This window comes from Saccopteryx leptura, chromosome 3 (assembly GCF_036850995.1).
Source record: "Saccopteryx leptura isolate mSacLep1 chromosome 3, mSacLep1_pri_phased_curated, whole genome shotgun sequence".
In the NCBI taxonomy this organism is placed as follows: Eukaryota; Metazoa; Chordata; class Mammalia; order Chiroptera; family Emballonuridae; genus Saccopteryx; species Saccopteryx leptura.
In genome coordinates, this window is record NC_089505.1 from 109,029,224 (window position 1) to 109,042,093 (window position 12,870).

The 12,870-nt window shown below is 44.9% G+C and overlaps 1 protein-coding gene across 1 annotated transcript in view; it reads right to left on the bottom strand.

Annotated features, from left to right (window-relative positions):
- The window catches only part of CSMD2 (CUB and Sushi multiple domains 2), a 597,382-nt gene that overhangs the window by 489,299 nt on the left and 95,213 nt on the right, over positions 1–12,870 (bottom strand). The window contains exon 3 of the mRNA XM_066375796.1: positions 2,003–2,115. Within this exon, the coding sequence (XP_066231893.1) occupies positions 2,003–2,115 (113 nt within the window). The remainder of the gene's footprint in view (positions 1–2,002; positions 2,116–12,870) is intronic.

Below are 12,870 nucleotides of genomic sequence, written 5' to 3' on the forward strand. Positions count from 1 at the left end.
GCCAAGCTTCCCAAGGCCAACATGTTGTGGGAGGAGCTCAAGGTCAGGGAGACCGTAAGAAGCATCTAAAGAAGCCTCTCTTAGTAAGGACGTTGTATCTCAAACTTGGGGAGAATTAGTTTGGGTTCAGGGCCAAAGGTTTGGGGTAAACGTGTAACCAGGATGACCAAGATCACAGGCTTGATATTGGAAGGAAATGATTGTCTTTCCAAAAGAAACTGGGCTATCCCGGGAGACATCACTTTTAAGACAGGTAGGTTTTTTTTCAGGAGCTCTCACTTAAAGGCTTATGAAACTTTCTCCGGAGCTTTCTCAGGAAGCTTTAGTTAAATAACTGAGACCTTCTCAGGAGCCCTCGGTCGCTCAGGTTAAAGCATCAAATTGTGTCCCATGTATCATCAGGAATGGGTTTTGCCAGGAAAGTAGGATTTGCCTTCTTTCAGTGGTATATTCCTGGCCAAGACAAAGGTAGCATCTATTTCTATATTCCTATAGAATAGAGATGCTATTCAAAAAAGTATCCCCCCCCCCAAATTATAAGAGAGTGCTTATTTAGGAAGTCACAGAGGTCATAGAAGTGGACCAGCTGGGCTGTGTGGGCTTAGGAAACAAGTTCCAGAGGTAGAATAAGGGCCCTTGGAGTTTGGGGGAGAGGGCAAAAGGAATGCATCTGGGGGAAGAGGAGGGGGAAGGGAAAGGCTCAGGCATGCTCCCGAGAGGATGCTAGCATCACTAATTCTTTGAGGTTTTGGAGGCAAGAGAAAGAAAGCTTTAGAATAACTGGCATGCTGATCCTGGCCTGCTGGCTCAGCAGTAGAGCATCAGCCAGCATGTGGAAGTCCCAGGTTCGATTCCCAGTCAGGACATATAGAAGTGATCATCTGCTTCTCCACCTCTCCCCCTTCTCTCTTTCTCTCCTCCTTTTCTCTCTCTCTCTCTCTTCCCCTCTTGCAGCCATGGCTCAGTTTGAGCAAGTTGGCCCCAGGCAGTGAGGGTAGCTCCATGGCCTCACCGCAGGTGCTAAAATAGCTCAGTTGCCGAGCAATGGAGCAGTGGCCCCAGATGGGCAGAGCATCACCAGGTAGGGGGCTTACCAGGTGGACCCCGGTCAGGCACATGCAGGAGTCCATCTCTGCCTCCTCACCTCTCACTTAATAATAAAAATAATTTTTAAAAAAGAATAACTGGCATGCTTTACTAGGGTATTATGTCATTACTATTATTATCATTAACAGTGTTAAAATACACCTATTAGTGATCTCAACACAAAATAGCAATGTGGGTCTTCACCAACAGCAGTATAATTACCTATTAATGAGATGTAAATTTCCCAGGGAAATGACAGAGATCTAGAAGTACCACCTTCTGAACTAACATAATAAAGTTATTAATAATAATAGTGTACAATCTGAAGATATTAGTGTTAATTTGAATGCTAACACCACATTTAAACTGTCTAAGAGAAATGGAAATTATTTGCATAACTCAAACCAAGAAAACCTAATCCATGCCATTAAGGAAAAAAGTAGTAATTGTCCTCCTCTGAATGATACAAAACCGACTCTTTGCAGTCACTATATTGAGACGAAATTACTTTTTTCCGTGACTTATTTTATTTCTTTTACTTAGGGTTTATCTTGCTCTTCTTTCCAAAACCAAGCTGAGGTACCTTATACAATTAAGCCCAATAGAAAACAGAATTGAAAAAAATAAAAACACAACAAACCCAGTTAAGGGCACAGAGAAGTAGATGTTACCAGGCCCTCAGGACAGAAGCAATGGTGGCTGAGCTCTGATTTCAAGTCTCAGCTTCCTGGAACTGCAGCACAGGCAACTGGAGTAACTGAGTTACTGGTCCGTCTCCAGCCTCGTTAGGCCAGGCGTAAGCTCCGAATCACAGGCAGCCCCTCCCCGCAGCCCCGTGCGTCACAGCCCTGCCTGTGGGCTATCGTGACCCTCCCGTTACACATCAGGCTCCTGCGGCCAGGCTGGGGGCACCTACCTTCATAGCTGGCGTGGAAGCCCTGCGCGCTGACTGCGTAGTCACTGATGAGATGCAGAGAGAGGGTGGTGGCCGCGCTGACGATGGTGGCTGGCAGCTGAAAGCCCGTCAGCCTGAAAGACAAAGAGGTGCAATTTAGGGAGAATGACCCCCTTGGGACCTGCTCGTCCCTTAAGCATTTATTGAGCACCTGTTTGATGCACAATGCTGACGTAGGTGCAGGGAGGAATATAGAAGAAGTCATATACAAGGTGTTCAAAGGCAAAGTAGATGGACACCAGGGGTCTCCTGTTGCAGAAATATGGGGACTACTCCCCTGAAACCATGGGCGATATCCCTGACTGAGAGGCCTCCCTTGTGCATGTCTCTTCTCTTTTATCCTCCTTGGCTGCATTCTCCCTGCCCCCTCCCTTTCTGGCTGAGGTCCTCTGAGGCTCCGGGTAGATTTTACCACAAACGCACAACTAATAATTGCCAATAGACAATATTTATTCACGTATTGAGAAAGACACATCCAATTCTAAGTAGCAGAATGTGGTTGCTTCTTATCATACACTTTATTATTTAAAAGGAATAAGTCTACTGCTTTTATAGAAATGATAAGTGCTCATTATTTTTAAAAGATGAAAGCAAAATACAAAAACCCAGTCAAATCTGGAAATAATCATCCTTGACAGCTGGCACGCACAGAGCTGGAAGGATCAATAGATGGGATCAGAGTCAATGAAATCATTTCAACAAATGGGATCATACTGTACTTGCTTTTAAAATTAAAATGCTTAATTTTTCCCCCCTGCAAGTTAAGTGAAGAAAAAGAAATGATGAAATGGAAGGAATTATTGAACCTGAGATAATATGTTTTTAGCACAAAAGAATCATTTTTTAAAAAGGTTCTTCTAATGTTAAAGAGATGAAATAATAAAGCTTTCTTAGAACACCTGGGAACACATTGTAGGAAGGACGTTGTCCACTGCTGGGTGTCCACACGTGCTGACCCCCAGGTGGTACCTAATGTGCACACAGGTGGTAGGAAGGTGGCAGTCTTCTGTCTACCTGTGTCCTTTGTTCCCTATCATAGGCTCACCTTGCTCCCTTGAGATCCATCAGGGTTCTGGGAGGGAATTCAAGATGCCCCATTATTAAGTAGCTTGAGATATCTGTGGTGGCTTGAGATATCTGTGGTGTTCCTGGTTTCCTCCCTACCTCCACTGCTATGTAATATCTCAATGCCCAGATGTCCTCTGAAGAGCATGAGTATTGGGTACAGACAAGTTAAATCAGATATTTATTAGTGCCTGCTGTTAAAAGCCATGTGCTAGATGAAGCCCTTGCCCTTCTTACCATTCCTAATCTTAGGATAAACTTAGAGTAAACTTGAGGGAAAAAGAAGAAAAAGTGATCAAACTATAAGGTGGTTGACCACCCCTCCTAAATTTCAAGGTTGTCTTCTCTTCAGATATAAAAAACATCTGGCATAGGATCCCTACCTCACACCATGTTCTCTCCCCTTCCCTGTCTCTGTCCTTCTCTGGCTCCCTCATTTTCTCACATAGGTCAAAATTTATATTTAAAATAATGGAACCATACACATTAGAAGAAAACACACTATTTTTTAATCATCTTACACTGGAGGAAGTCCTTCTAAGGGTGACACATTTAGAGGATTGCTTTGGGTGCTACGTGCCCATCATTCTTCTGGGGAGCTGTCACTGCATGGGTTCTGACAGGTACCCCACCTGCTCGAGCCACAGAACTGGGCAAATAACCAATTGTGGCACATCACTCATCTTTATGGGCTGGTTCAAGGCATGAAGAAGAGGGAAGAGGGCACATCACCCAAGCAGGGTCATTGTGAGTTCTTCCAGGGGATGTGACATACACTCTGAGAGTCTTTTATTTTTGAATTCTAAATCATTAGAATGAAAGATGGGCCGCCAGTGGAATTTTCATCATCACACAGAGCCTATCTGCTTTAGAAAAAATGATATCCCACATTGATATAGACACAGGTGAATGGTAAGAGGAGATGAGACACAAACCTGATGATATGCTGATTGATCCGGCCATGCAGAGATCTGTCCCCACTGTGCCCACTCACGTGAGCCAACTTTCTTCCTTCCTTCCTTTATTATTAGGAAGCTAGTTTTATTTGGGTTCTATCTCTTGAAATTGATGGAGTACTAATTAATACAGCATGAGGCTTTATTAATACCCCAGAGGCTTTAAAGAAAAAATACTGATAAATTTCATTATGTGAAAATTAGAAGAATATATGGGGGCGGGGCAAAAGAAACTGTAAAAAAATAAAGAGAAAAAAACAAATTGGGAAGATATGGATTGTATATAATAGGAAGTGGATTAGTATTCATAATCTATAAAGAACACTTACAAAATCAGTATGAAAAAGATATGCAGATAAGGGGGAAAAGGGCAAGAACACAAACAAACAAATCAGAAAGATGATCCACCCAAGTAATCTAAAAAACATGAACACTGAATCCACATGACTTATTTTTCACCCATCAGACTGGCAAATCTCCAGGGTTAAGGAAAACAGATCCTGTAGTTATCAAAAAGATAATAAGGAAATACTAAAAATGACACACATACATTTGGCAACTTAAAAACACCTACCAGTTTCAAGAAAAATACAAACTACAGTACCTTCTTCAATATGAAATAGATAATCTAAATAGCACTATAACTATTAAGGAAATTAAATTAGTAATTTAAAATACCCCCCCCCCCCAAATACACAGGCTCAGATGGTTCACTGGAGAATTCTTCTGCCAAATGTATAAAGAAGCATTAGCACCTATTCTATACAATCTCTTTCGGAAAATTGAGGAATACTTTCTAAATTCATTTTAAAAGATCACTATTACCTTAATACCAAAGCCAAAGATTGTACAAGTAATGAAAACTAAAGACCAATATCCTACATAAATATAAAACAAAAATCCTTAACAAAATATTAGCAATGAGAACTCATCAATATATAAAAATGATATACCATAGCCAGGTGGAGATTATTTTAAGGAAGCAAGGCTGATTTGATATTTAAAAATCAACCAATATAATTCACCATATTAACAAGGCAAAAGTAAAAAAAAAAAAATCACATGACCACATCAATTGATGTAGAAAGAGCACTTGACAAAATTCAATGTTCATGCGTGATTAAAAAAAAACAACTTTCTGAAAACTAAGAATAGTGGGAAACTTCTTTAACTTGATAGAGAACACTTAGAAAAATCCTATAGCTAATATTGCAATTAATGGGGAAAGACAATACTTTTCCCCTATGACTGACAAAAAGGCAAGGATCCCACAATCCAATTAGAAAATCAGTAAAAGACATGAAAAGACATTTTACTAAAGAAGATACAAGATTGACAAATCAGTGCATGAAAAACATTCAACATAAAAAAGAAAAACAAAACAAAACATTCAACATCATTAGCCATTAGGGCAATGTAAAGTAAGAACAGGATGTGATTACACTGCGCATTGTTAGAAGAAATAAAATAAGAACAGAGACAACACCAAATGCTGGCAAAGATGTGGAGCAACTGGACCAATCACACACTGCTGGTGGACTGTAAAGTGGCTCAAACAATTGGGAAAATCTGCAGTTTCTTTAAAAAAAAAAAAAGTCTACACATACACTAACACTACAACCTAGCAATCACACACCTGGCCACTTATCCCAAAGAAATGAAAACTTTTGTCCACACAAAAACTTGCATAGGATGGTTCACAGCATGTTTTGTTATTATTATTTTTGTAATAGTCAAAAACTAAAATGACCAAAATGTCCTACAATAATAGGTGAATGACTAAACAAACTGGTACATCCATACCATGAAATACTCCTCAGCAATATAAAGGAATAGGTTATTGGTCCATATTACAACTTGGATGGATCTCAAGGACATTGTGCTGAGTGAAAAGAACTTATCTCAAAAGAATAAATACGAAATGATTCCACTTATATAACAATTTTGAAATGATAAACTACAAAGCTGGAAAGCAGCTTTGTGGTTGCCTGGGGTTCGGGTCAGTGAGAGGAAGGGAAGTGGGGTGACCATGGTGGAGTGGTGCCAGAGAGACCTTTGCAGGGATGCTGCAGTTCTGTGTCTTGTCTGCAGTGGTGGTGACATGAATCCACACGGGTGATAAAAAGGCACAGACATATATACACACATTGCACTGATGTCGACTTCCTGGTTTTGATACTGGTGCTATAGTGACATCCGGTGCACCCCCTGGAGGAAACCAGGAAGGGTACATGGAACCTCTCTGCAGGATCCTTGCAGCTTTCTGTGAATCTACAATCATTTCAAAATTTAAAGTTTTAAAAATTTACATATGTGTACAAATTTACACGCTCTGTTTCTATTGGACAGCACCAAAGTCCTCCGTTCCGTTGAACCTAAACTCAGTTCACTTACATTGAGCCGTGAGCTCCAACTTGGTGCTTGCTGGGCCCCTCTCTTCAGCAGCCTCCATTCATTCCGACCCCAATATTGCCCACACCACACACACACACACACACCAGCAGCACTGGCGGGGTCCTTAGCAATGAACTGACCTCCAGAACTAGAACCCTGGGCCCAGGCCACCACTCGCCTGTCCCTGGTCTTCCTGTTGACTTGTCCATGCACCAGATACCCCTCCCTCATCCCCAGATACTCACGTCTGCTGATGACAGATTGCTGCCCACACTGGATCCTGGCATTAAAATACCAAATTGTCCCTAGTGGGGCCAGACCTCTATCTGGAACTGATCTGTGGGCCCCATCCTAGCTGGCATGTGTTGTCTCTCCCTCCAAATGGGCCCACCTCAAGCACCTGCAACCTGCCTCTCTCTCAGCCATGCCCACCCTGCCCTCGGGTGCCCTTCCCAGACCCTCGGCCTGGGTTTGGCTTCTCCTTCAACAACATACAGCTTGGTGGAGGAATGCTACCTCTCACCAAGGCTTCTCCCATGAAGTCATCTCTGGGAATGGCATTCTTCCCACTGTGTGGGACTTGTTGATATTATTCCCCTAGTAGTTAGTTCCACAGCATTTGTGAGCTGCCATTAAAGATTTCTAAACTCTAGTTTCTTGGTACTATATTGACGCAAGCTGTGAATAGCTAATGTACACTGTCAACAAACAATTATGCTTTTATCACTCATAATATATGGAATTGCAGCTTACTAGGCATTTTATCTAATCAGATATTTACCACTGCTTTGCTGTTCCCAGGCTTGGTAGATAAATTCTAACATGGAGGCTTCCTCAAAGGCACTAAAGCTAGAGGGGGTGTGGGGGCTTGGTCTCCCTGTCCGGATACCGGAATCATCACTTCTTCCACCCCACCCCTCTCCCCTCACCCATTTGTTTCCATTGAATCGCTTTCAAACAAGCTGATGACCCACAAGTCAGGGGGAGTTATCACATCTGCATGTCAGAACGAGCAAATAAAGCTCTCAGACTGTCCCATTTTTTTATCTGACAAGCCTAAATACCACGTTGAAAGGAGTGAGGTATCCTTCAATAGTAGAATCCAGGACTTGTTAGGGAAACAGGGTGAAATGATGGCGAGAAAGGTGAGAGGCCAGCATTGCCGCTGGCTGTCTACCTCCTGATCAATCTCAGATGTGCAGAGAACAGCTTTTACAAACAGGCGTCAGGGCCCCAGATCCAAACTAACCCTCACCTTCCACTTTCCCCAGGCTACTGTCTCTCCCACTTCCTCCAGAACCTCCCCTTTGCTTCTTCTTCCTTTGTGCCAAGGCCAACCCAAGGTCTTGGAAACTGGTAATGTGCAGGACCCCAAACTTCTCACTCTCTCAGCTCAGAATTTGTCAACGGTTTCCTATTGTTCTTAGGCTTGAAGGTCAAAATCCCCAATGAGCTCCACAAAGTCCACATGACCCAACCCCGCTCGATTCTCTGCCCTATATCCCGCCTGGCTCCAGCCCCATCAGTCTTCTTTGGTCAAAGGCATGGGCGGTGGTCATGCATTTCTTGTGGGGCCTTCGAAAAGAATAATAAAATGGACTTGAAAAGCCCACTTCTTATGACCACCATAATTCTGCACTCCAAAAATGCCTGAAACAATACGCTTCCCCAGCTTCCTCCCCACCCTCCTCCTTGGTACACTGCTTGCTTCCGTTTCTTCAGTTTCCACAAACCCCCATCCTCCGGGTCCTTGCACATGCTGTTCCCTTTTTATCTTATTTTTTAACTTACTGATTTCAGCGAGATAGGAAGGGAGAGAGCAAGAGAGAGACAGGAATATCGGGCTGTTCCTGTATGAGCCCTGACTGGGGATGGAGCTGGCTAACTCTGTGCTTCAGGACGATGCTCTAACCAACTGGGCTATCCGGCCAGGGCGCTGTTTCCTTTTTTAGAACACTTTTTTTCACATCCCCTCCACCTGTTTGTTGAATTAACTCCTTCTTCTCATCTTTCAAATCTCATCACAAATCTATCAACAGTATTTTCAGGAAGACATGCTCGAGACTGCCCAGGCCTGTCTATTGAGTCCACATTCTCAGAGGTCCCTGTGGAAGTCCCAGGTGCTCATGGCTCTCCTCCCGTACACCTGGTGGGATGGCCCTCCCCGCCCTCGCTGAGGGCGGGCACTGGCTTTGCCCAGGGCGTGTGGGCAGCAGCAGCACAGTGTGCTTTTTCTGGGAGGGCGCCTTGAGGATGGTGAACCTTTTTGCCAAATGTCCCCTCCCTTCCCCCACTTCAGTGATCCTGGGTCTCCATCAGCAGGGTTCCTGAGTGACTCCACTAAGCAGAGGGACCCTGCAAACCACTTTGGAACATTTTTTTTTCTTTTCTTTTTGTATTTTTCTGAAGCTAGAAACGGGGAGAGACAGTCAGACAGACTCCCGCATGCGCCGACCGGGATCCACCCGGCATGCCCACCAGGGGGCGACGCTCTGCCCACCAGGGGGCGACGCTCTGCCCACCAGGGGGCGATGCTCTGCCCCTCTGGGGCGTCGCTCTGTTGTGACCAGAGCCACTCCAGCGCCTGGGGCAGAGGCCAAGGAGCCATCCCCAGCGCCCGGGCCATCTTTGCTCCAATGGAGCCTCGGCTGCAGGAGGGGAAGAGAGAGACAGAGAGGAAGGAGAGGGGGAGGGGTGGAGAAGCAGATGGGCACCTCTCCTGTGTGCCCTGGCCGGGAATCGAACCCGGGACTTCTGCACACCAGGCCGACGCTCTACCACTGAGCCAACCAGCCAGGGCCCACTTTGGAACATTTAATATGGCAACAAATAAAATTTTGATGTATTAAGCCATTGAGATTTGAGAGGAGTTTGTTACCTGAGTGTTTTAAAATGTAGATTTTTATGGTGAGGCCAACAGACATGGAAAAGATTGTTACTTGCAGTTCCCAAGAGAAGGAGACATGGCAGGACACCCAGAGCCACAGAGGTGAGCAGGAGGGCAATTCAGGAGGTGGGAAGGGCAGGAGAAAAATGTGGGTCAGAGCCTTTACTGGGGATTTCACAGAGGAAGGGAAGGGTGAGGTGGGTTAGGATAAACTAGTCTGAATCATTTCATAGGGTATAGGGACTGCCCTTAGCTGTCAGACTCCCAGCCCAGGGGCGATGAGGGCAAGGGGTAGTAGGTTAATGGTAGAGAGCAGTAAAGAAGGTTGATGTGCTGCTGGCTGGTTGGTTTGCATGGAAAGGCTCACTCCAAGAGGGCAGTTTGCTATCTCCTGGAAATTAGCTAACACTGTGAGAGGCTGTCTATCCTGGTTTAGGAAGGAAGGTTCTAGGATGTCAAAGCCTCAAAAAACAAGAAGCCTGACCAGGTGGTGGTGCAGTGGATAGAGTGTTGGACTGGGATGCAGAGGACCAGGTTCAAGACCCCGAGGTCGCCAGCTTGAGCGCGGGCTCATCTGGTTTGAGCAAAAGCTTACCAGCTTGAGCCCAAGGTCGCTGGCTCGAGCAAGGGATCACTTGTTCTGCTGTAGCCCCCACCCACCCCGTCAAGGCACATATGAGAAAGCAATCAATAAACAACTAAGGAGCCGCAACAAAGAATTGATGTTTCTCATCTCTCTCCCTTCCTGTCTGTCTGTCTTTATCTGTCCCTCTCTCTGACTCTGTCTCTGTCACATACACACAAAGGAAAAAAAAATGTGACTAATACACACAGAAGAACATGGCCCATCCTGACTCATAGCGCTTTTCCTTTGCTAGCGGTCATCCTAGTTCCTAATTAGATGTGTGCTGGGGTAACTATTTTTATTATTTTATGAAGTTCTGCTGAAAGTTCCATGACAGCGGTGGCTGTGTGGGTGGAGCCCTTCTGAATGTGATTACTGGCCTTGGAAGAGCAGCTAGTGCGCAACGCCCCCCCCTCCTCCCTGCAATCTACCCTGTGGGGGTAAGACGGGAAGTTGGCAGTCTACCACCCAGGAACCCAGAGACGGCTCTCACCATATCCTTACCATGCTGGCACCCTGAGCTTGGACTCGGAACCTCCAGAACCAGCGCAAATGAATCTCTATTGTTGATCAGCCACCCAGGCCATGAGTTTTTGTTATAACAGACCAAGCTGACTAAGATACAGACGGAATGAATGAATGAATGAATGAATAACTATTTGTGCATGGACAGCAAAGGCTTGAGTGTTGTCCTTTGAAAAACCAGCTTACGAGGCTGGCCCTTGGCTGGCATCTGGGAATGGGAATTTGGGGAGGGACCCCACTATTCCCAGCTGAGCAGCCTAACCTATTTGTACAAACATGATGGTTTATACTGCACACCCGCTTTCTCTCCGGGAGTCTGGAACACTGGTCCATGTCAGGCAGAGGGTGCCCGTGTAGCCTGCCCCCAGTAACAACTCTGGGAACTGAGGAATCTCCACTGAGCTTCCCTGCGTGGTGACATTGCACATTGCTGGGGGGAGTCCGTGCGTCCTGCGACTCCGCTGGGCCGGGACGCCTGTGCCTGGTCTCCCCCGTACTTCATCCCATGCACGGTTTTCCTTCGCTGCTCTGCTCTGTCTGCGCTCACCATAATAAATCACAGCCATGATTGCAACTGTACGTTGAATCCTCTGAGTCCTCCCAGCAAATCACCGAACCAGAGGGGGTGGCTGTGGGGACCCCAACACAGGGGTGGCAAATGAACACAACCAGATTCTCCTGGAAAGTACAAACACTAGAGTATTCTTCAGGGGATAAGTCCTAGAGTGTTAAACAGAACTGAGAAATACTGTGTTAAACAAGGTCAGGAGAAAAATTTTCAGAAAATAAAAAATGAAGTGTTTATGGGGGCTTTTAATAAGCCAGTATACTTCCACGGAAGGAATAGATCATGCAACAGCTCCCTAACCCATTTGTTCAGAGATCCTTTTCTTTTTAGAGCAGCATACGGGCTGGGTTTCTGGGGAACCTTCTCTGGGAAGTAACATGGCCAGAGAAGGCAGGCCACAGAGCTCGGGCGATTGCTATGGTGGCCACCAGGCTGCAGATGCTCCCGTCTCAGAAGCCCCGAGACCCATGGTAACCAAAAGGCTTAAAAGACGGTTCCTGTGCTGCCCCAAGATCCGAAAATCCTGGTGATAAATCCTCATTTCTGAGGGTAATCCATGCATGTTTCTTCCTTGTAATCTTAAAGAGCTCACCTAATACAGAATTATCTATGAATAAACAGTAATATAGTAAATTGGACCTTTATTGAATGACTCTCATTTAAGGCTCTTAGCACATCAAACAGTGATATTAAAAAAGACATGTCAATTGACCTTGGAAATAAAAGAGTCAATGTAAGCAACATTTGTCATACTGACAGGCTTGGCAAATAGTGTTTTGATTTGCCAGCAGCCCTACTCCAGACAGCAGCCACTGGTTAGATACATAAGCCATTAAGCTAAAAACAGAACTATCATTATAGGCAACATCTAGTAATTTGCAGGTAATTGATGGACATTAGTCATAATCACACACAATACTCAGAAACACACATATACCCTACAGACACATATTCTCCCTGGTTATTTCCATGTGCATTTCATCAAGAGCTTCTAAAACTGGCAAACCTGGGGAAGAAAAGGGCTTCCAGTGATTTTAAGTAGATCTATATATCATAAACTGTCTTTTTCTTAGAATATCTTATGAGCTGGGTGAAACACACTCCAGGAAATAAAATGCCCAGAGAAGGCAAGTCACAGAGCTCATGCTGTTGCTGTATCAGTCACAAGATTACTGACATTTCTCCTCTCGGAAGGTCCTGAAACCCGCAGTAACCAAAAATCTGTAGCAATGGTTCGTGTGTTGTCCCAAGATCTCCATACATAATTTCTAGGATGCATTTGGGCTTCAGAAGCAAGGTCTGGAGTCAAAGCAGGCCCACCTGCTGCGATCTAAAAAATAGAGAAGCAGCACTCTACGCTCAGAATGCAAACCCTGTAATCACATTCCCTCAGTCAACACGCGGGAGTATTTCCCAGGGAACTGCATGCAGCACAGAGTGCTGGGTATCCTCTTTTCACGCTCTATTCCCACAGTTCCCAAAACACGTTCCACAGAACACCATCCAGTGAGATGTTAGTAGATTTGCCTCAAAAGACACACACACAAATTTGGGAAATACAAAGTGGCACCACAGTTCCTGACCTGTGTACCGTGGTACCCTAGGGTGCTACAAGGAACTTACGAGAGCACGGAGAGGAGGAATAGTTTACATTTTCAAGGGAAACTGTGACTCTCAATATATGTTGGTCACACAAAGTACGAGCTCAAGGTAGTCAAGTTTCAGCGTAAAGCTATGTGCCATTAGATGACATCGTATCTTTACAAAGCTGGGTGTTTGCTAGCGTGTGATATAAAGTATCACCGTGTG